A 23678-nucleotide genomic window follows, 5' to 3' on the forward strand; every position below is an offset into this window, starting at 1 on the left:
GTCAAGACAAGACAAAAATGAAAAAAAAAAGGTGACCTTCTAGAAAAGAAGACCGTGCTCTTTCAGTCATTGTCCCATTAAAACATGATCCACTCAACTTCGACTCCCGGCCCGCCGATGCAGCCGGTCCAGTTGAATGGTCCTCGGCCCGGCTTGCTGCTGCCCGCGCCCCGCGACGACCCGCTGGGGCTGCCGGCACCGCCGCTGCCCCGTCCGGCGACCACCACCACCGCCGTCCTCGGCCGCTCGTCCGCCTCGCTCTTGATCTCCCCGGCCCAGAGCCGCTCGAGGACGTCGAGCGCCGAGAGGTTGTTCATGTAGCCCGACCGCGACATGATGCTGCGGCACTTGCTGCGCACGATGCTCTGCTGCAGCTCGTTGACGCACTCGCTGCCGGCCACGAACAGCGGCCAGAGCAGGAACTTCTCGGCCGCCGAGCCCGTCTCGAGGCTGTTGGCGTAGTAGACGATCTGGCTGACGAGGTTGCGGAAGTTGTTGTGCTCCGAGGGCGAGGCCGGGTTGGCGAGGCGCTCCGTGTACAGCAGGGCGGCGTAGCGAAAGGCCTCGGACAGGCTGCCGAGGTCCCGGACCTGCGCCGACGTGGGCTGCGGCGAGGAAGCGGGCAGCGAGGAGAGGAAGCGCTGCGGCTCAAAGTCCCAGGCCTGCAAGGCGGACCGAGCCTCCTTCCACTCGCGCCAGAAAGTGTTGCGCTGGCTGTCAAAACCGGGAGCGACGGACAAAGGGTCTTCGTCCTCCATGGTAGGGAAACCATACGAGTCACCGCCCAGGTGTGTCCTGTAGGCATGTCCCAGAGGTGATGTCAAGGGCGATTGAGACCGCACTTGTGTGCCGTGACTGAGCGTTGCACCCAGAGCATTCTGTACTGGGCGGTGCTGAGAGAGGAGGTTGAGCCTGCCGAGTTTGATGATGGTCTTGAACAAATCGCGGTCGCAGCCAACGAGGTTTTCCGCACCGGGAGGGAGCAGCTGCGCATCCGGCATGACACCGTAGAAGTTGGTGTCGAGCTGGGCCTCTCGATCATTGATGCTTGCCGAGATGGCGTCAAAGTAGGTGAAAAGGGACTCCATCCAGGCCGAGTCCCGGGAGGGAGGGAAGGTGGATGAGCGCCTCATGGCGAGGATCTTCTTCACCCCAGCAAACTGGGTGTGGAACTTGGCAATTCCCGATTCCGCCATGCGGTAATGGCAGAGAATGAGGATGGTGGCCAAGACGGAGTCGTGCTTCGATTTGGTGGTGTCATTGAGCTGTTCATTGAGCAGATGGACAGCAAGATTCCTATGCTGATACTCCTCGGTCAAGGCGTGATCGTCTGTGCGACTGTCGCTCAGAAGCTCTGATAGTTCGGAGGGATTCCTCGTGTGCTGCCCTAAGCTGAGCTTGCGCTTCATTCTTAGGTTGCAGGCAGAAAGAGCGCAGATGGCGTGCTGGAGACTGCGGCTCCCGCTGGCCAATTGCATGATGTTGTTTCGGAAGGGATTGTTCGGCCCGTCAATGAAGACCATAGAAGGACACATGGTGTTCTCATAGTAGTCCAGAAAGAAGGGCATCTTAGCTATGAGGTCATTGTCCATATGGACAGAAGGGGGATCGAGCAATGAAGGCCAAGCCGCAGGGCTGCGCTCCGGGAGGTCGTGAGATGAGGCATCATCGTCTAGGCAGGAGCCCCAAAAATGGCCATTTGACTGCGCACTAGTGCTGTAAGTATCTAGATCAGGAGTGCCTAGAATGAGATTCTCTGTGTCAAAAACAGCAGGTCCGATTAGGCCTTGTTCTGAGTACGTACATACCTGCGTGGTCACCGTCATGCAGCGAATTGCCGCCCAAGTGCGACTCGAAAGGCTCTGCCTGCGAGGGCAGACTGGAGCCGTGCTCCGAGCTGGGGTATAGAAGGCTCGGGCACGAGGTCGGGACGGTGGGTTGGTCGCTCAGGAGAGCAGTCGAGATGGGCGTCTGGATGGCGGGGGAGTTGTGGCCCGTGAAGCTCTCGTATATGACGGTGGGACTGTGCATGAAAGGGATGTCTTCCCTGGAGAATGTGTGGCTCATGGGGGACATGTAATCGACATCACTCAGAGAGTCGATAGATGAGGAGAGGTTGTCGCCGGGGTGTCCGACGTGGAGGCCCATTCGGCCAAGTCTTAGGCTTTCTGCCGGGAGGCTTGTGGAAAAGTGAGACCAGTTTGGCTGAGATAATGAGGCGTGTGCCTCTTCCGGAGCCATGCGGGAGAAGTCGTAGCCAGGGTAGGGCGTGGTTGGGACCGAAGAGCCTAGGTGGTGCTCTGGCACGGTGTAGTCGCCATCGCCGCGGCTGTCACGGCGGAAGCTCTCCTGCTCGTGCCAATGGCTGTTGTTGGCAGAAGAGGAGGCTCTGGCGCGTGCTGAGGCACTCTTGGAAGTCTGGGAGCTGACGGGAGGAGCTTTCGCTATAGGTAATGAGAGGCCGCGAAGTTTGCCACGGCTCGCCACACCGACTCCCCAGGTGAGCTGCGTCTTGTAGCCCGAGCATTCGTTGCCGAGCTCGAGGCACTGGGAGCAGTACGGTCTTCTCCTGTCACACTTGACATTCCTCTTGGAGCAGGTGAAGCAGTCATCAGCAGCTCCGCCGGCCGGAGCGCGTCTCCTGCGCTTCTTGACGGCAGTGGTCTCTGCGGTGGCCGGAGCTTTTGACGGGAGCGGCTTGTTTGTGAGCGGGACAGTCATGTTAACGTTGTAGTCGGCGGGCAGCTATAGGACAGCGGGCGGAGGCAATGCAGGAGGACCGTTCTGGAAAGGAACATATGGGAAGATCAGACGGCCGAGAGATGAGTGCAAGGCAAGGTCTGGCCATCAATGGCGATGCTTGACTGGTGTGGGTAAATGGATATTTAATATGGAAAGACGGGGAGGGAGAAGCAGGCTCAGAGAGCGAGCAGAGAACCTGGGGAAGTGAACGAACGTGCAAGCTACGTGGGGAACAGGTAGGAGGATACCAGGATGGGAGAGTGAGATAGAGGGGTCATGTTTAAGAGAAGTCGCCTGCTTCGACAAGATGATCCTACGACGTACAATCAACTACACACACACACCACAGGCACACACACACACACTCATGCACAAGCACACCTCTTTTTTCTCTCTGGCCCGTGGGAGACCACGGGCCACACCCTTGAAGAGAGAGGCAGAGAGAGAGGGAGATCTGTACCGTAGGGGCAGTACATCGAGGTACAAAGGGACGGGCTCGATGGGGCAGGGGAGGGCAGGGAAGAGTGGGAGCAGAGCAGAAGTGACCGGGGGATGGGCGCGTCTGTGGGTGGGAGGTGGTGGGCCCTGCGCTGCTGCTACGCGGGTCCTGGGAACGGTCAAGATGGCGGCGGCGATGATGTCTCACCGGCCGGGGGGAGAGTGAGAGTGTGAGCGCATCGTGGCAGCTGGGAGCGTGGTGGATCTGGTAGCGGATATAGACGGGGGTTGGGGACGGAGAAGGATGATCATGGACGAGGGAGGGGGGAAAGGGTCTTGGAAACTAGGGCTAACTGGTCCGAACGAAAGGAACAAGATCAACAGTTAGTTAGTTGATGGAGAAAAGACAACGGCCATTCCGGCCGTACCAGCAAATAACACGAACAGTAAAAGAGAGAGAGAGAAAAAATAGCCAACTAAGCTAACCAGGTACTAAGTTGGCTCTTTCACGATGCGATCTAACTAGAGGAGCCTTGACCATCATCATACGGTTTGCACTGACGCCGTAAAAATCACACCATGGCAGGGAGCTTCGCACGAGATCAGGTCGCAGGACTTTTGCTTGCTTGCGAAATCTCAACGCAATCGAAAGACGGAGATGCGAGGAGGACGCCAATGTAGAAGAGTGGATGTGAGTATGTATGTGGTGTGGCACAACAAGACAAGACAAGACGAGAGAGATGGGATGAGACGATGCGAGCCACTGTCGTCGATGGTGGCGGTGGATACGGCACAGCGATACCTACAAGGAGATGATTGCGTGGGAGGCACAGCCGAGAGAGAGAGAGAGAGAGAGAGAGAGAGAGGTAGGTAGACGATCAGAGCCTACCGTTCAGAACGAATCAATGGACGGGAGTACCGAGTAGGTTGGCAAAGGTTGGGTAGGCTGGCAGGCATCTCGGGGATCTGTAGTGAGGATGTGAGAAAGTGAGGAAGTGGGCGGATGGCGGATGGTGTGTGTGTGTACTTCGTAGTGTGTGTGTGTGTGTGTGTGGAATCCATGGATGGCGGCGCATGTGCAAGGGCGGCGACGGGCGGCAGACCGGGGGGGTCCTGCTAAAGACAAAGACACAGAGGCAAGAAAGAGCCAGAGGAGGCTGCTGCTGCCGTCACCAGCACCGTTGCCGCTAGCCAGGTTGACATTAGCCCAGCAGGTAAATGGAAAGAAGCCCTTCCAAGCCGTCTTGGCCTTGTGTCTCTGCCCTTGTCGCCTCCGTCTTTGCATGCATATCAAGTTCGAGGCGTCGACGGAGCGACAAGGGGGGAGGGATCTCACTTGCGAGAGGCCGTGGGGCCGGGCTCATCATTTGTGAGAAACAGCAAGCGTCGAGATGGACAGCGATGGGCGAGGATAGCCCGAGATGGCGAGGGCCGAGGCGAAAGTACAGTGCTCATCTCCAATTCGTAGCAGCCAGTACATGACCTACCGCTGTCTTTTGACTGGATTGCCCTGTCAAAGGCCACAGAGAGTGAAGTGCATGCATGTACTTGTACCTCGACCCTTGTCCGCCCCTCCCTCCACCATCTCCTCCTGCTCCCCCCTGTCCGCCATCCACTTCGAAGCTAAGCATGGGGGGACCGGACGAGATCCCTGCTAGGCTACTTGGTTCCTCAAAACTGGGGGGCAGCAGCACCGGTTCCCACTTGAGGCGTGCGCCAGGGCTATTGCAGGCACAAGAACACACTGCGGTTTTTAGGTTGGTAGCGTTGCTTCGTGGCGATGCGACAGGGGCGGTTGTTCTGTACAAGGCTCTGGTTAGGTAGTCTGCAGGCCAGAATTATTGCTGCTTCGCTGCCGCCGAGGCCTGTTGCGAGCATTGTGCAGTCACACATCGTCTCTCTCTCTCTCTCTCGCTTTCTCTTCCGCCTCTTGTCTTGTCTTGTCTCCCTCCTGCCATGTCCTAGAGCTCTGCCGCTTGACCATGGCATGGGGCACAGCCGCGGGAGGAGTCGCGAGCAGCGTGTTAAAGGGAATTCGGAACCCCAGGACTCTCCACTGGGGCTTCCACTACTACAAACCTAGGTATGTACATGGGACATCGGTGCTCACTCCCCGCTCCTATCTCCAAGTCTTCAGGGGCCAGGTTTCTTGATATCGTTGCATTAGTCGGCAGTAAAAGGGACCCATCCCGATTTACGTCGTTCCTGGCGGTTCGTGAGATGCAAGCCGCATGCTGATGCAAGAGGGCTCAAGCACCAGCACAACCGACTAATACCTTGCTCTCCACACTGAGTCTGAATACGACAAGCCAAGGCGTCAGGGGGCCATCCGACATGAGAGGGAACGGCAATTCGGGTAGTTCTCTGTCTCTTCTCGTCTCGTCTCTACTTGTATAAGCGGGCCATCTTATCAGTACTAAGTAGACTGGCGAGACTGTCAAACCCAACACTCACTGCCGCCCGCTTCAAGTCAGGCGAGCCTGTCCGTGTCTAGAGTTTGCCAAGAATGCCGTTGAGCTAAGGCATCCGGGCGGCCTAGCCCTAGAGGCTCACCCCATCAGCCTCGGCATTGCGAGCTTCTGAACAGCAATGATGTGTGCTGCAAGCCACCCGGAGCCTCCAACTGTTTCTGGATTGTTGCGCTGGCCCTTCAACCCCATCATCGCTAGCTTGTGTTTGACCACTGCGAGAAGGCAATGCAAATGACTTACCCATAAGCTGGACAAATTCGTGAGACACCCGCCTATGAAAAGGGCCCTGGGCCGCCAGTGATAGCACAGGCACCCGACCTCCATGCATGGAGACAGCAGGTACCGTTGCATCAGCGGGCCCCTCCATCATGAAGCAGCAGAATCCTTTGGGAGAGATGCCCTGCTGCACGAGCGCCACCAGAACCAGGCCTCTGTGTTTTGCAGCTCAGCCTGTAGGAAGGTAGGTACCCGCAAGTATCGACTCGAGATACCTACCTGGCTACCTCGGACTCTCCTTTGAGCTGCTGGTTGCTTAATTTCTTCCTACAAGTCGTCTACGGCGCGTGCCCGGGCTCTTACGAGAAGCCAGAAGCTGCGTGACCCTGATTTCCTGAAAGCAGAAGTCATCCTTGAGGCGTGTTGACCGCTTGCATGCCAAAGACTATTCTTAGGAACAGCTCAATCGACAGAAATCCGGGTCCTGGGGAGTGCCCATGGTGGAAGTGGGTGCTGTCGTCTCTCGGTCGTTATTGCCTTTCACAGCATGTACCAACTCGAATATATTATGAGACGCATGTGGGGGTCGCTATCGGTGAGGGAAGTCGCCAACGCGCAACCCTGAGATTGCTTGCAGGTGGCCAGTGAGCTGTCAAACCAATTTATATTCGCTCACCTGCAGCCGGGGATTAATCTACGAGATTGTGTTATCTTGGTCCTTGGGCCAAACAGACATTCGAGAGAGGCTTTCTTCTTACACAAACCCAGGTCACAGAGAGGCGTCCGAGCAGAGCATGACCTGCGCAATGGAGTGAAGTTCATTTTACTCTCTCGTCCCTCACTCGCGCCGCCACCGCTCTTTGCGACCAGAAAATGTCGACGTCAGGGTTGTGCTTTACTTAGCTTCTTTGTCTGTTTCGTCACAGCGGCCAGGCCGAGGAGCGTGTCTGTCCCATGCCGGTGGTCTTGCTTCGGTCTCGTTTCGATGCTGCCTCTTAATCTAATCCCCATATTATCCCACCGGTCTGTCTGACGATGGCCGGCCATAGGTACTGACAGAGATTACAGGCTGGTGATCCCGCGACCTGGACCTTGCTTGTATGGGCATGCAGGTTAGCTTGCTTGCTAGCTCTTAGCGTGGAGATGTTTCTTGTAGATGGGATCATCGTCTGGTAGCGACGAGGCAGCTCGAACCAGGAACTGAGCCAGGAGGATTTCACACACACACACACCACACACACAACCACTCGTCACTGGTCAAAAGATGCCTCGGGTGCTCACGCAAGCTGACACCGGGGGAAATGAAAGTACCTACCCGCCTGCCCGCCCCTCTTCGATCCCATGGTCGCACATGTTCTCTGCAGGCTTCCAATGAGCTTCCACGGCCGCGACCTGCATCCTCTTCACACCTTCAGCGCTCAGGCTCTCGGTCCACCCCGACGCTTCCTATCATTGCGATTGACATCATGCATGGCGCTGTTCAACCCAGATGCAGTGGGGTCTGCCCACCTCCATTGGAATGCGCCGGCATGCGAGACCACCCAAACTGCCAACTGAACGTCAGTCCCCATCCCCAAGACGTGCTCGGGGTGGCGAGTGGCCCGCGCTCTCAGCTGAGGGCTGTCGAAACGGCATGCCGGGCCCTCGCGACGAGCAGCACAGTCACGGACCACGGGCCAGCAGGTGCTCCTATGGCCAAGCCGGCGATATAGGTGCCGGGGATCAATAACCTTAATCTGCGTTGTTATCATTCGGAGACAGACCCTGGCCATCAAAAAAGCAAAGTTCCACTGTGGGACAGCGAAAGCTTGTCGGGCTTGTGATCTGTCCAGGCCGCGACATTGATCACGCCCGAGAAAGGGTCGTGCTTCCTGTACGATGATCGCCTCGCGAGGCGCTGCTAGAATGCTTTTCAGACTCGTGCAACATTGCATGGCCGGTCTTGCATGCATATTCACGAATCATCTGGGTCGTCCATGCCACTCAGCTGAGGTGAGTTTGGGCCCGATTTGCCCTCGAAGCAAGATTGTTCAACAGCTCCGCCGCGGCTGCTTCATCTCCTGTCCGGATCACGTTCTTTTCTTCTTCTCACGTCAGGCCTCCCCTGCATCGACTTTTGGTTGCCAGGACTTCAGGGGAGGCGCGTGCGACACAGGCATCTTCCGCCCGCACATCCCACTCACCCCAGTCCCGCCCGTGGCTGGATGGAGCCGAGCGCGCCCCGGAGCCGAAGTTACCTACACCGCAAAATACGGCCGTTTCGTATCAATTGTCGACAAGAGGGTCTTACTAGAGATGCAGACTAAGACGCCTCGACTGCCCGATAACCCGCTCCTAAGAAAAGGCCACTTTGAAGGAGTCGCTGGCCCCTGTATGGTCTAACTAGTACCTGTCCGCAGTTGAGAGCACAGGCGAGGCAAGGTACCGAAAGGTACAGAGTCGTCGGCACTCCAAGAGCCGGCACCAAGCTAGCCTTGGTGAAACAGCGTCAGCGTTGTCCAATCTCTTGCCAGCGCAAGCTCCGGGGGTTAAGGTACCCCAATCTCCTTTAACTCTGTTTGGTCAAGCCCGGCTTCTGCCACTCCTTGGTCAAATGGGTGCATTGGTGTCTCTCTCTCTTGGCTCCCGTAGCCCCCTCGGCCTTTGCCCCTTTCAGTGCTTGACGAAACAGGCATTGAGACGGCCTTTGGCGCTAAAAATCAGCCACAATTTCGGTTGATCAGGAACTGGTGCAGAGCCAAGCCTGAGTCTTTACCAAACCTTTTACCGACGTCATGGCAGACCACATGCAAACGAGGCACCTGCACGTCAAAACAGCCTAGGAATCGCACTGCTATCATGAGAAAGAAGGAGGCCAGCCTCGGGCAGGAGTACAGGACTTGCCCGCTGATATCCACCGAGACCCTGGTCCCGGCCGGGCCTTTGACACTTTTAGTCTTGTGGGGGAAAGGTATTCCGAACGGCGGGCCCCGACTTACAGGGCCACTCGCTCGCTACTCCAGAGGCCCAGAGATGGTAGGGAGCATCCTCTAGGGAAAAACCACGATCTGCCCATCTGCCCAACCATGCCTGGCCACGGAATAAAAAAATAAGGCTGTCCATTGAGTTATCCCTATTCTCCGGAGAGCTACGTACGAAACAGGAAGCCAACTAATTTCCTGACGAGCAAGGGCACGGCTGGACAATGTTAGTGTCCGACTACAATACGCTCTGACACCTTTCACACAAAGGTAGTTTTGACCCGGCTATGGCCAAATGACACCAATCTAACAGCGGACGAAACATCGCTTATGCGTATCGACAGAGCATCTTTGTTAAATCGCTATCATCAGCCCGACCCCGCAGTATCCCGGAAGAAGATCATACATCTAGATCGAGAGAGCGGTGAACCCCCAGGCTGGAGTGGAGATGGGTCTCTGACTGTGCCGCAGCCCTCAGCAATCGTCTCTGCTGTATTGGATTCGAGAGTCGAGCTACCTTGTGATACAGGGATCTCATAAGCTTACTAGCCGTACGACATCACAGGCGAGAGGTACATACTCATCTCTCTGGAAACTTCCGTCATCTCATCGCAATTGGACCTTCAGGATATTGCTTCTGTCACTGGACGCCCCCCAGCTACTGCAAGGCCGGTGGGCTGCCTTCCGCCGGATCGTCGACACTAGCAGGTTTGCTGGACGGCGGTTGGCTGTGTTGGGCCTCCACTGATGTGCGATGATCTGTACCTTACCTAGGTAGGTAGGTAAATCCCCCCAAGGTGAGGAGCATTGGGCCCCCTGCAGACAGATATGGGACGTGTTCTGAACGTGCAAGTACGTATGGAGTATGAGTTATTAGAGAACTCCGTGGAAGCGTCGGTATCCGTCGATTTCCATTTGGAGTGCCCCTACTACGTACTCCGCATCGCTAGCTCAGCGCCCAAGGCAAGTCACTAGCCCCCAATGCTTGGCCACTTACGAGATAGCGCGGACAGGGCTGCAAAGCACATGCATCCCCCAGAGACGCTAGAAGGACCGAAGAAGCATGCATCGAAGAATCGATCCACTGAGGGGTGTTGGCAGGAACAAGCTAAACTAAGCAGTGCCGCGGTTGCGCCGTTGCGTGAACGTGATCCGACTTTTGCAGTGTCGACAACCGTCTTCCCAATCACCTCTGGGACGTCAAAACTCCGAGCGCTAATTGGGCGACCACGCCATTTTCCGTCGTCCGCTTAGGGAAAAATACCTAGCGTTGGCGTTGTTCTCTTCAAGATCAATCCCGGTCTGCGCAAAAACCCTGTCGGTTGCATCACTCCCGAGGCATGCCGTGACGAGAGTCGAGGACGATCACGCCGCCAGACCACTCCTTCAACCAGGGCCTGCACCCCTGGTTACAGCGGTTGAATATGGCACTCCTTGACATCGACTACAAGTATATGAAGTCTTTGGCCTCCCCTGCAAACCCCAGCAGAGGAAACAGGCGCGGATAAGAGGCGGGATGCTCTCGATTCTACCAAAAAAAGAAGTGGGAAAGTGGCACCTACTGCCCTCTGCTGCCACGGAAAACTGTGCGGGCGGGATTCCTCCGTCTTGACTGGCCTAGTAGCGAGATGATCGGCGGAGACAGGCGCCAGGGCTTGTTATCATTGGCGCCTGTTCGGTACGTCAACCGCGGACCGGACTCGGGACCAAGGGAAGGACACGAGCACGGACAGGGCTTGGATAACAGCGCTGTTCCGGAGCTAGTGATTGGCGACCTTTTCTTGCAGGGACTAGACGCGCCCCCGTTCAGGCCATGTTCCCTGCTGGCTAGTCGAGAACGGCTTCGTGATGAACAGGATTCTTCAACTTCGACACGGACGATCCTCTCTGCCAAACGAGAAATACCTACCCACCACACGGTTGGCCAGGCCTGGATGGTATCACGATAAGCCCAATCCTCTCTTGTTGGATTCCAAGAAGCAAAGCCCAGACGGCAAATGGCCACATTGGAAGTTCGACTCTGGCGCTCTTGATTCGACAGAGCAGAGCCCGCTCCACCCGGGCCCCGTCGGAAACCTAACCAGATCGAGGCCCCCGCCGCTAGTGGGCAAAATAACTAACTTACCTACCTGGCACCGTCACTGCACGCCAGCCAGTTTCTGAATGGAACGTTACAATCAACATTGGGACTTGCTTTCCTGCCCTGCTGGACAATTCGCCCAATCGTAAAAGATCCCCTTGAACTCCCCGACGGAGCTTCCTGTTGAACTCTGGTGCGCGCACGCCGCCTGGCGCCACGCACAGGCGGAGTTTTGTCTCGTGTAATGGAGTGGTCATTAATCAAGATAGTCTCGTGCTGGCTGCCCGACTGCCGCTAGGCTTTGAGCAACATGAGGGTTGGGGTTGCATAGCTCGTCATGAGTTCCGCGGTGGTGGCACTTACAACAACGCACCACCCACTACAGAGACTGGAGAGAAAAGAGGCTCTCAGTCCTCTGGCTGCTGTTGATTGCAGTGCCCTCCTGCCAGGCCTGCCCCCCGGCTACTACCCAGCAAAGAAAGTGCCAACCACTATGTTGCGGTGTTCTAGTCCCAAACTCTGCTATCAGGAGGAGGGGTCCCCCTTTGGAACAAGAACTAATAAGCGACGCCTGCAATGTGGACACTTGCCCTTTTCCGTCACCGAGACGGGCAGGCAGGATGACATCAGACTAGGCCAGAGATGGGTGTGTCAAGGGTACGTAGGTAGGTTTGATGTGAGAGAGAGAGAAGCTGGGGAAAAGAAGGGCCCGGCGGGCGATTTCTCAGGTACGGGCAGGTACTCTCAAATCTCCAATCTTGTAATCTGGGTCCAGGATGGGCGGGTGGCCCTGCTAGCCTGCTTTTCCTGCCTTGTATCTCCTTGTTACCGGGTATTGCGCGCACTGCTCTTTTCACACTCGCCAGCGACCTCTTGGGGGAAAACCTCAAGCCGTCCCGTTATGCCCTACGGCCATGTAGGGCAAGGGGGAAGGGGGGGCGGAGGGAGCAGGGACAGAAACTTCATGTGCGCCGGCCAGTAGCCTGGCGAGGACCCAATTCCTCGAAATACCGGGCCACTTACGCGGGGGCCGGGAGCGTTGCATTCCGGGGAGTCTCTGCCGTCTCACTGCTTCCTCTCTTCACGGCTCGTCTGCTGTCTCTATCAAGAAGACTGTTGGCTCTCGATGTCCAATGGAGCTCGGACATGGCTCTCTGGCACCATGCTCGGACTCGCTATATGAAGGTAGCCAAAGCTGCCTTTGCGTCACTGAGTCTGAGTTGAAGCGCTCCAGTGAGTGGCCAGCATGTGACTGACGTCGAAAGGGCTTTTACGACCTTTGCATCCATCGAGGATTTCGTGCCCCGTCTTCCCTCAAGATGAACACCCGGCCCGGGCGTCAGAGTTTGCTGACAGCCATATCGAGGGGGGTGGTTTCTAAGAATATCCTCAATATCAAGACTTGGCGGCTGCCACTCGGATGTGGTCACGAGCAGAGACTTTGCATTTGGCTTTGTCCAAACACCATCTCTCATGAAGAAACCACAACTCCCTGTTCATCTTCCGGTGGGTTTCCCAGAGAGACGGAAGCGTGGTTCACGCGGGAAAGCTTAATTTATTCTCCTTTTTTGCTCGCGTATGCAAGCAGGCCCTCCATCTCCCAGAAACTCAAGCGAGGCGCAGGTCGGTCTATCTGCTTTTTGTTTAATATGCCTGGGTGTCAGCCATACGACGACGACGGGTCTTGGCGCTTTCGGAAAAAAAAAGCATACTTGACGACGACGACGACGAGAGCAATAAGCAATGCCAAATCCTTCGACGCCCGGACCTTCTCGGGGTCCTTTGTGCAGAGAGTCAGAAGCAGCTGCGAAGCCCCCCTTTTGATAAGTGAGGCTTGGAAAAGCTCATAGGGCCCCTCGATCTGACACGACATCGTGTCTAGACCGCTACCCGCGTGATCCGGGCTGGCTTGCCTCGCCTCCGAGTCGCATCTTCCCACCCGTGCGGCCCTTCCCGGGCCGTGGGGACGGTCTGACGGTTCGATGATCATGTGCGGAGGTTCGTTCGTTGCCTACTAATCAATGGTCGGACAAGAGAGAGTGAGGGCCATCTCGGTATCACCCGAGCTGACTGACTGACCTTCCTAGACCATATCCGAGGACACCCCCCGATCTCAGGGAACCAAGTCCCCCCTTGTCAGATCTCGACAATCTCAACAGCTTCAGAGCAGCAGCGGCATCTACCAAAACCTTTCTTTGATTACCACACTCAAAGATTCTCCGAGTACAAGAGAGGACTTTTGCGCTCCGACCCACGAAAGCAATATACGGACCCAGATTATGCAACAAAAGCTCTCTCCACCGGGGGGAGGGGGGTTGCACGCGGACTAAAAAAGTGTCCTACGACCGTTGTTGTGTTGTTTTGGCACCGCAGGAGATGACCGAGATTTCCGCCCAGAATAATTTATGATGAGATTCACCGCGCCCTACGCCGACCGACACTCTTTTGCGTGTGTTGTCCGCAGCAGTAGTAGTAGGCTGTGGCTTATCAGCCCACGGGGCCAGGGAGCGTGTCCAGAATTATATTAATGACGACAACCCTTCAGACTACAAGTAAGCCTTCGCCTCTTGGCGGGCGGTGATACAAGATTTGTAGTCCTAGTCATGAATGACATCGATGTTTGTAAAGGCAGGGGTGAGTATTGCGTCAGGGGTCACGTTTTGCCGCTCACTGCAAGTGCGTAGAAAAGATGCAGTTGTTTTGAGTCAAGACGGGGAGGTCACGTTAGATGAGAGAGGAGGCGAAGGTGCGAAAAGACTGGCCTGCGTCTTGTCTGCCTGGATGCAGGAGCAGAAAGAGCACAAGGTTGCGAGAGAGAGAGAGAGGTAACAAAGCTATTGTAGATATCACAGAGGCTTGTAGTATTGCTACCGTAACAGATTCCTTCTTCTGATGAAGAAAACTCCACCAGCGAGCTTACACACACACACACAAATACACACACCCCGCTCAATAAGCAACAAGGGTGTTGTGTGTGTGTGTGTGTGTGTGTGTGTGTGTGTGTGTCTGACTGACCTTTTTCTTCTACAACTTGGGGGGAGGAGCCACCCTCGGAGCCAGAGTGGGAGAGTAGCTGTCGCTTTTCGCAAGAGTGAGACAAATCATAGGGCGGAGCTGTGCTCCTCTCAGTACACCACCGTGAGAGAGAGAGGGAGAGAGCGAGCCCGAAGCATCATGTAGTTGGTCTAGTCTCTTCCAAGACCAATCCTCGGCCGTGTGTTGATATTAGCCCCCGGCCTACCAAAAACGGCCCCCGAGCAGCAAAAGCTGCTCTGCCCGGGGAACCGCGTAAGCCATACCGCGGCGCCCCTAGAAAGCGCCACGCCGTTTGGGGAGGGAAGCCGGACGACCAGCCCCGGGGGGGGGTTGAGGGGGGGCATGCGAGTTATCGGCCGGCAGGTACGTAGGATGTAGGTAAAAAGGAGAGGCACGAGGAAGAAGCCCCTATCTCGGGAGCCGATGGAAACCCGCCTCCCCCAGACGATGACCCCAGGTCAGGCAGAAAGACCCCATCTTTGTCCCCTGCATCACGGTCTTTTTAAACCTTTTGCCTCCTTGTGCCTCCCCTTTGTGCATTGCTCAAGACACTCAGCTTCGAGTTGGCGCGTGGCAAGCTTCCTTCGAACAGGGGGCTGGAGCCGAGCGGGGGGCGGGGAGGAGAAGAGGACTGGGGGAACCTCGCGCCCCGATCCAACGTTACCCATACGTATCTGGAGAACTTCTGGCCGGGGGTGAGGAGGGGAGGAGGCGCAGACGAAGCTCGGCCGGGGTTCGCCGCCCCGATTCAGCTTGAGAGACCACCACACACACACACACACACACAAACATAATCTTTCCTCCCCGGCAGCGGGGCGGGGAGTGGCTTGCTGGCAAACCGACGCGCAAGAGGCGATCGGCGCCAACCCGTTCCCGCCCCCCATCATCGAACCGTCCAGGCCCGCGTGGGGACGCCCCCGTCGATCGTGTGGCGTGTGCCTGGCGGCCGCGGCCGCGGTGCCGGGGCACCCGAGGGGGGAGGGAGATAGAGATGTCCGCTGTGCGTAGGGCTCTGTTAATCTCTCTGCAACCCTTCAACCTCGACCTTCACCACGTTCTTATCACGGTGGCTCTTCTAGGGGGGTGGGAGGGGGAAGGGGGAGGAATGATGATCTCCTGACAACACCCATGCACCGGGGTAGGCATGCGTGTCTCTTTTCCAGGACGGACGATCTTTGCCCGGATCCGGGTCGGACGCTAAGCGTACTTGGTTTGTCTGCTGGGGGATGCCGATTCTGTGGGAAAGGGGAAAATAAAAGGGGGGGAGGGGGGACATGTGCATGTGTCTGCTGGGGCGAGTTGGGGAAAAGCGACGATCGTTTTGTCCCTCGAGGTTGCATTGCGGACGACATGTATCTCCATGTACAGCGAGCTAGGCTGGGGCTCTAGATCTTTTCTCGTTGCGGCGGAGTCTGTCTGGGAAACAAAGAATATGGATTCTCTCTCCTGCCAGAGTAGCTCAGTCGTATGGGTATTAGGATATCCATCAAGGGGCAGTGTGAGTGATAAACAGAGGTGTGTATTGACTTTGGAAGCGGGATAGCAAATGAATGACTATTCTATGAACCAGATCTCGCACACTAGGTGTTCATCTGGAGCTATCTTTCCCGCCCCGATATGGCCCGTCATAGAGCGATAACCCAAATCTCAAACAAGAACGCGGAGAGGGAATCAAGTCATCTCATCGTCTGTCTACAGCCTCGGCTCTCTTCTCCAGCAGCAACGCATTAGCTTTCGCGGTCTTCTGTCCTAGAGACCGCGTCCCTCACGCCGAGACAGCCACTGTTTTTCTCCGCAAGTGCAACATCACCCACCCACCCAGCATCAGAAAAAAGAGCAAAACCAACACGCGGAGGAGTTCTCCTGCTCCACCGGCTCCCTCTTCGGCAAGAGAGGAGAGGAGAGAAAAAAAAGACTCACGCCTTCTGGCCGTGGGCCAGCTCGTCGAGGATGGGCTTCTCGAGCGACTCGGGCTTGGTGGTGCTGGCCCAGCGGCCCTTGACCTCGCCGTCGCGGCCGATGAGGAACTTTTCAAAGTTCCACTTGACGCGCTTGAGGCCCATGAGCCCGGGCTTCTTCTCCTTCATCCAGGTGTAGAGCGGGCTGGCGGCGTCGCCGTTGACCTCGGTCTTGCCCATGATGGGGAAGCTGACGCCGTAGTTGACCTGGCAGAACTGCTGGATGTCGTCGTCGGAGCCGGGCTCCTGCGAGCCGAACTGGTTGCAGGGGAAGCCGAGGATGACAAAGTCGTCGCCGACGTCTTGGCGGGCGCGCACGTCCTTGTACAGCTTCTCGAGCCCGGCGTACTGCGGGGTGAAGCCGCACTTGGAGGCCGTGTTGACGACGAGCACGACCTTGTTCTTGTAGTCGCCCATCGAGACCTCCTCGCCCTTCTCTGTTGGGGAAGAAGAAGATGATTGGTTAGCGAAAAGATTGTGTTTTTTTTTTGGGGGGGAGCGCTGGTGCATCGGGGAAAGCAGCTTCCGGGACTAGCCGGCCGGAATCCGGTGCTCGGTGGTGTTGGTGTGTGCGGCTGCGGGCGTAAGCTGACATGTCCGGCAGTGCCGAGGTAGCTCCGGCCCCGTCCGCGGTCCCGGAGAAGGGGGACAACAGCGTGGGGGTCCAATCTACGGCGCGGCAATGTGGATGCGGACAATGTCGACGAGCGTGACCCGGAAGCTGCTGCGAACGACGGGTGGGTGACTGGCACTTACTGTCCTTGACCTTGAAGTCGTAAAAGGTGGTTGCGGAAGCCATGGCTGCGAATGGCCTGATGCGGACTCTGTTGTTGGCGGGGCGCACGTCTCTGATGATGGCGGTTCTCGCAGGAGAGCTGGTTCCGAGTCGTCGAAGCTCGTGCAACAACAGTGATGGCGCTCGAGAGCAGGTGCTAGACATGCAGTGCTCGGGAGCAGACTCGATGTTCCAGGTTTGTATCTGGGACGGGGTTTGTTCGCGATGGATTGGAGGGGAGAAGAGATGGAGAGATCGGGAGGGGCGGGGGGGGTTTTGTTGTCTCGAGGGGAAGACGTCACAGAACTAGCTCCATGTAGCTCGGGGTCCGATAGCTCCAGGGGATTTGGAATCAAAGGGATGGATGGGATGGGATGGTGGGGTTGAAGCTTGGAGCTTGGAGCTTCTTCCAAGGTTTGCAGGGCTGGCTGGGTCTGGAACGGGAGCGCTCGGGGGGATGTGACACACGCAAGGCCTGACGATCATCAGATACGGGAGTTTCACAACGGCATCTTTTTTTTTACTATTCCGTGGCGTACCGTGGCACAAGCACAAGCACAGCCCGCAGCATCCACGCACACACACGCCTCCATCCATTCTCTGTCCGTCCGTCCTCCTTGTTTGGCTGCAGAGTGTGCGTACCCGCGAAGGAATGCTGGCTCCCGCCCGCACAAGACGGCAAGGCAGAACACGGCGGAAGCTCTGCTTGGTGGTCTGGCAATGATGCTAATGTAGTGAACCTCGGCATCTCCCCGATCCGTACTTGTAGATGGTGGCAGGCTCGGAGGACAGCCATGGCTTGATCGGATGGCCACGGTAGTGCTCCGGCACTCCCGAATCGGGGCTTGAATTGCGCCGACTACCTCGAATGGGAGAAGAAGAAGACTCCCCGTCACGCGGACTGTGGATGGATAGCAATCCACCTCGATACCTGTTCTGGATTCAGATGGAGTCAATTCCCCAAAGGGCTTCCTGTTTCCAAGATGCCCATATTCCATCATAGACACTGACCGACCCGCTGAGATGGAAAGCTTCAGTATGTGATTGTCAATTGGATGACTAGCTCTTTGCCTTTGGGCATCGGGCAATTTAGCCAAGTTGTTTAGCTCCGGGGCCAACCTGCACTGGAATTTTTTGATTTTTTAATTTTAATTTTGGCGGCTTGGGAGTACATTCAGTTCGAGCCTCCAGGTGTTAGTATCTCTAGAGGACTTATTTTTCTACTGGCATCGCTGTTTTACACAGTGAGTCGACGGCAGGCAAATGACAAGGTTGGTACGTTTGTGGATATAGCACAGTGCCTTCCCCTCGTTGTCGAGAGAAGACATTTCGCTCTGGATAAAGTCTTTTGATCAGATGAACAACATGCATAACACCAGACATCGCATTGTGTAAATAGCAAGATATATCAGATACATCATATCAGAGCGATGGTGGTGTCGAATGCAACTTGGAAACCTCTTGCAAGCACCTGAGCTCTCTATCCCGAACAGCCTTGGAAAAACCCTGGGCTGTCCATTTAGCGTACCACTTCAGAAAGGAACCCGCTGGGTCCCCCAATTGCACACCGACTTGACGGCCTAAGCAGATCTGACAGCACCTGTGACAACCCGCCCTCCAGGGCTTGCCAAGCTAGCCCGACGAGCCCGAGTACCTAGGGAGCTTGGGCCGTCGGGGCGTCGACGGAGGAGGGGCTGCCAGCTGGAGGCTTGCAAGGTTGGGGTGGAGATAGCGAATCCCAAGACCGCAGCACAGCCAGTCAGCCAGTCAGCCAGCCAGCCAGCAGCTTCTGGCCTGACCTCACCAACAAATGGCCAGACTTCATACGCAGTCTACGTACACCAGCACCGGCCAAAGTGACATGCATTGTGAACGCGGCCCTTGCATCGCTCTCCTTCTTTGTCTGCCTCTCGACTCATTGGGCTCGTCGAGAGACTCCAAACGCGTGCCTTGAGCAGTCCCCGAGAGAGGTTTCTCAAGAGGCTCCCGCCCTGATCCTCACGCCTTCTCCTTCTCTCGCCCTTCCCCTTCTCGCCTGGTCACCCAGCACAGAGCACAGACAACATTGAAGAGAGCATTGCCCGCGCGCGCCGGCGGAGTCCGACGCCTCCATCCACAGCAGAACACCCATCATGGAGGTCCAACAGCCTCGGAACATCGTGATTGTCGGTAGGTATGCTTGCTTTTCACTGCCTTGCGCATCACTCTCATATCTCCATGAAGCAAAAAGTCGTCTGCCCCCAACCAGCCAGTGCTGGACCTTTTGCGGCGTACACACATGCACACGCACTCTCTCTCTCTGTCTTCCCAGCTCCCCTTATCTCAAGATAAGCTCTACTGACTCCCCTCCCCCCCCCTGCAGGCGGCGGCATTATTGGGTGCACAACAGCCTACTTCCTGACGCGGCATCCCAAATTTGACCCGGCGCTGCACAAAATCACCCTGCTAGAGGCCACCGCCATCGCCTCGGGCGCCTCGGGCAAGGCCGGCGGCCTGCTCGGCCTGTGGGCCTACCCGGCCGAGATCGTGCCCCTGTCCTACCGTCTCCACAAGGAGCTAGCCGCCGAGCACGGCGGAGCCGAGCGATGGGGCTACCGGAGGCTCGGCTGCGGGAGCCTCAGCGCCGTCGTCAAGCCTTCCGACATAGCCGCCCTGAAGGCCAGCTCGGTGAGGACGGCGACCCCTGTCAAGGCGCCCCAGGTCCCGTCACCCGGACCCCCGAGGACGAACGGGACTGGCCTTGTCAACGGCAACGGCAGTGCCAACGGTAGTAGTACCAATGGCGCCGCCGCGGCCACGAACGGAACCATGAACGGCGCCACGGCGGCTCCGCTACCCATCCAGTCCAAGGTCGAGCAGGGAGAGGAGAAGAAGCAGTGGGAGAAGCTGCCCAAGCAGGACGTCGCGGCGTCAAGTCTGCTGCACGAGTCGCCGCTGCCCCCGGACCTCGACTACATCCGGTCCGACCTCGTCGAGCACTACGAGGAGATGGGCCGGCGCGGCGCCACCGAGACGGCGCAGGTGCACCCCTTCATGTTCACCACGGCCATGGCCGCCCTGGCGCAGGACAAGGGCGTCGACATCCGCCTGGGCGCCAAGGTGACCAAGATCAACCAGGACGGCGACAGGGTCACGGGCGTCGAGTACCTCGAGCGGCGGACCAACTCGTCGCGCAGGATCGACGGCGTGACCGACGTGGTCGTCGCGGCGGGGCCCTGGACGGGCGTCGTCCTGCCCAGGACCAAGGTCGAGGGCCTGCGCGCCCACAGCGTCGTCTGGAACGCCCACGTCAGCCCCTATGCCGTCTTCACCGACATCGAGCTGCCGGACGACTACGTGCCCGAGCACAGGCGGAAGCTGGGCCAGGGGAGGAAACACACGGGCAACGTGGACCCGGAGATCTACGCACGTCCCGGCGGGGAGGTCTACGCCTGCGGTAAGTCCTCTTCTTCTTCTTCTTTTTTGCCTCTTCCAACTCTTTCAGATGGAAGGAGGTTTTCTGTTACGCATCTTATTTTTTTTTTTTCCCCTCCTCGCCCCCCTCCTCTCTCGCTGACACATACCCCCCGCGCTTTTCAACCAACACAGGCGAGCCGGACTCGACCGTCCCCTTGCCGCCCACGGCCGACATGGTCCAGTGCGACGAGGCCCAGTGCGACGACCTGGTCGCCTACGTCGCCACCGTGAGCCCCGCCCTCGCCGCCGCCCCCGTCAAGAAGAAGCAGGCCTGCTACCTGCCGCGCCACATGCGCCTCGGCGACGAGAAGGCGCCCCTCGTCGGCCGCACGTCCACGCGCGGGCTCTGGGTCGCCAGCGGGCACACGTGCTGGGGCGTCCAGAACGGGCCCGGCACCGGCTGCCTCATGGCCGAGATGCTGCTCGACGGCGAGGCCAGGAGCGCCAACGTCGACAAGCTCGACCCCAGGAGGTACAAGGTTTAGTAGTTCTCAAACATTCCGATGATGATTGATTATTCATTATTATTATTGAAAGAAAAAGGGTTGAAACCTCGTGTAACCCTCTGCAGCTTTTGTCCCGTCCTGGTCTCTGTCTGTCTGTCGGGAAATGAAGCGGTACGGGTTGGAGCCCATTGATGCGGATTCGGTGACGGGATACACTTTTTTCTGTCCTGGGATGGTGGCAGTTGAAAACATATATATATATATACGACAGCAGGGGGGCCATGATGCTCCACGGTGGGCCGTGGAGAGTGTTCGTTGGGGTTGAAACCCCGAGTTCTCTACCTAGTATTACCCAGTTCAGGGGGGGTCCTCCTCGTCTCGTCTCGTCTTGTCTTGTCTTGTCTTGGTGGTGGTAAAACAACCGGGGGGTTTTTTGGGGTCCCCAGAGATTGGGAGAGGGTGGTTTTTGTTTTCCCGGGGGCGGACCCCATCTCATGCCACACACACAACCCGGTGGTCCGGCACGACGCCCAACGACATGCATGGGCCGGGCCATTTTTTTTTTCCCCAAACCGGTTCTCGGGAAGAGCAGAACCGAATCGGGAAGGAGAAAACGTGTTTCGTGGAAATGAGACTAAGACCTGCCCCGAGAGAACGAGGCGTGGGTGTGGCCGGGCGGCGTGCTGGGCGCCCATTCATGCTAGGAAGAGGAAGAGCCTGCTTAGGTAGTCCCCCCCGCGGGTGCCTGGCCGTGTTGATAAAGGTCATCCTAGTACATTGTCGAGTATGCCCGGATCGGATCGGGAGCTTGGTCCATTGTGCAGGATGATAGATCTGGGAGGAATGTGAGGAACCAAGTCGGGGTGGATTACGATATTCTATCTCTGGAGCATGATCAACGAGCGAAAGCGATCCGATCAAGTCTGAACCGAAAGCTGATTCTTTTGCATGCCAAGGCCGCAAGGCACCGTTTTCAAAATCATTAAAATCTTCTTTTGATCCCGTCCCTCTCTCTATCTGCCCTCAAAACATGCCAAAGTCTCCTTCTCCTGCTGTGTTCCACTCTATGCGTCAGCAGGCGTCCGGACGTCCACCCTTCTTCTTCCCTCTGCCCATCCATTTCGAACCTAGAATTATAACCAGCGGACCATGCAGCAACGAACGGTTATGTTCCTCCACCACTCTGATCTTTGTTTCCATTTTAATTACTCAAGAGACGACGTCCCCCTGCATCTCGGAGCCCATTCGCAAGAGCCTGAAGGGATGGCCTGGGGGAAAAAGACCCCAAGAATGAATGCTGTATGCGCTGACAGACATTGAACAAAGTAGAGAAAAGATGCAATCCATCTCAATGTACCCGAAAAGAACCATGGAAACGGCATGAAAAATTCGACAAACGACGACATCGAGTCAAGCTTGCCTTGTTTTCAAGCTCACAGTGACTCCATTCCCCATCATGATACAACCCTCCACCGGGCCACACTTCATCTATAGGCTGTTCTCAATCTCCATCGCCTCCTTGATGCCCTCGGCAATGGCCGACACGCGGGCCTTGTCGAGCCTCTTGAGCGGCCGGCGGGGGTAGCCGCCGTAGCCGTAGTAGCTCTGGATGGCCGACTTGGTGCCAGCGATGGAGGCCTTGGTGAGCACCCAGTCGCCCTTGGACAGCTTCTTCTGCAGCGCGATGGCCTCGTCCCGCTTGCCCTCGGCGTACAGGTTCCAGACCCTGACGCAGAGCTTGGGCATGACATTGGCGCCGCCGGCGATGATGCCGCTGCCGCCGCTGGCGAGCGTCTGGACGGTGAAGTCGCAGATGCCGCCAAAGGCCATGTAGCCTGAGCCCTTGGACCCGGGAGTCTTGGCGTCGGTGGCGAGAGCGACGCGGGTCAGCTTGCCCGTGTTGCCGCAGGTGAACTTGGTGCCGATGATGTTGGGGTGCTCGGCGAGCTTGATGATCAGGTCCGAGTCCATATCAATGCCGGCGACGGCACCGGGATAGTTGTACAGAACCAGAGGCAAAGGGCTCTCGTCTGCCACAGCGGTGAAGTAGGTGGTGATGGCCTCCTCATCCATGAGCGTGCGGAAGTATGAGGGGGGCAGCAACAGAGTGTAGTCGGCACCGGCTTCCTTGGCGAGCTTGCACAGCTCGATGGTGCCCTTGACACTGCCCTCGGTAGCGCCAATGATAATAGGCATGTCCTTGAAGCCGGCCTCGTCCAATGCCTCCCTAGTGGCCTTTGTTACGGCCAGTCTCTCCTCTCGCGTACAGTGGATGGCCTCGCCATTGGAGCCCATGGTGACGAGGCCGGCCAGGCCGGCGCGAGCCAGACGCTCGGCATGTTTCTTGATGACGGGAATGTCGAGCTCCTCCGTCTCAGGGTCGAAGAAGGTCATAGTCGGTGCATAGATGCCCAGAGGCAGTTCTCGACGCGAGGTCGTGTGACCGTTGGCGGCAGAGCCATTGGGGACAGTCATGGTGAATGGAAGAATCCCAGAACCGGGTCGAGACAAACAGAGATAGGCACAAGGAACGCTTCGAACTTTCGAAGAAGGTAACAAGAAGTATGATCCAGGGTCACACGAAAGCAGGACAATACACAAAAGCAAGAGAAAGGGAAGGAGGGGAAGGGGAGTATGACGGAGCGGACGGTCTCTGACTTATAAACAGAAACGACGAGCTCTCCAGGGGATTCACTCCGTTCGCAAGGTGATGGGCCACAGAATAGCGGGTAGCAGGGGTAGAAAGGGTCCTTTGACGAAAGTCAAAAGTGTCTGACCGACCTACCTAGGTACACCACGAGGTTGGCTCGTTATGACATTGGTCCGAAGGCACCACAAATTTGGGGACTTGTTTGCAAACTAGTCTGGCCACTTTTTGGAGTGAGGTAAGGATGCAGCTGCAGAGGGGGAGGCTAATAAAGAACCAGGGCGATGGGCTTGGGGAAGATCAAAAGGTTGGATGACTAGCTTTTTTCGTCAACGACTGACTAAAACCTAACACAGGAGGGGTCCGAAATCCACATGTACACACGTAGCCCGACGGCACTGCGGCAGAGACATCTCCCAGGTGCGTATAACGTATAACGAAGCAATATATAGC

The 23678-nt window shown here is 57.0% G+C and overlaps 4 protein-coding genes across 4 annotated transcripts; 1 reads left to right on the forward strand and 3 right to left on the reverse strand.

The window, feature by feature from the left end:
* Positions 1 to 77: 77 nt before the first annotated feature.
* E0L32_008644 (uncharacterized protein) lies at positions 78 to 2721 on the reverse strand (the record flags this gene model as incomplete). The annotated part of the gene is made up of 2 exons (XM_031143521.1): positions 78 to 1756; positions 1809 to 2721. The coding sequence occupies 2 exons, from the start codon at positions 2719 to 2721 to the stop codon at positions 78 to 80; spliced, it is 2592 nt and encodes an 863-aa protein (XP_030992136.1).
* Positions 2722 to 15859: 13138 nt separating this feature from the next.
* Positions 15860 to 16700, reverse strand: E0L32_008645 (uncharacterized protein; the record flags this gene model as incomplete). The annotated part of the gene is made up of 2 exons (XM_031143522.1): positions 15860 to 16338; positions 16658 to 16700. 2 exons carry the CDS (start codon positions 16698 to 16700, stop codon positions 15860 to 15862), a joined length of 522 nt encoding a protein of 173 aa, XP_030992137.1.
* Positions 16701 to 18808: 2108 nt separating this feature from the next.
* Positions 18809 to 20617, forward strand: E0L32_008646 (uncharacterized protein; the record flags this gene model as incomplete). Its single annotated transcript, XM_031143523.1, has 3 exons — positions 18809 to 18845; positions 19039 to 20112; positions 20265 to 20617. The coding sequence occupies 3 exons, from the start codon at positions 18809 to 18811 to the stop codon at positions 20615 to 20617; spliced, it is 1464 nt and encodes a 487-aa protein (XP_030992138.1).
* A 1449-nt stretch (positions 20618 to 22066) lies between these two features.
* E0L32_008647 (uncharacterized protein) lies at positions 22067 to 23053 on the reverse strand (the record flags this gene model as incomplete). The annotated part of the gene is made up of 1 exon (XM_031143524.1): positions 22067 to 23053. The coding sequence occupies one exon, from the start codon at positions 23051 to 23053 to the stop codon at positions 22067 to 22069; it is 987 nt and encodes a 328-aa protein (XP_030992139.1).
* Between the last annotated feature and the right edge of the window lie 625 nt (positions 23054 to 23678).

This window comes from Thyridium curvatum (genome assembly GCF_004353045.1).
Source record: "Thyridium curvatum strain D216 chromosome Unknown NODE_58_length_281357_cov_77.750052, whole genome shotgun sequence".
In the NCBI taxonomy this organism is placed as follows: Eukaryota; Fungi; Ascomycota; class Sordariomycetes; order Thyridiales; family Thyridiaceae; genus Thyridium; species Thyridium curvatum.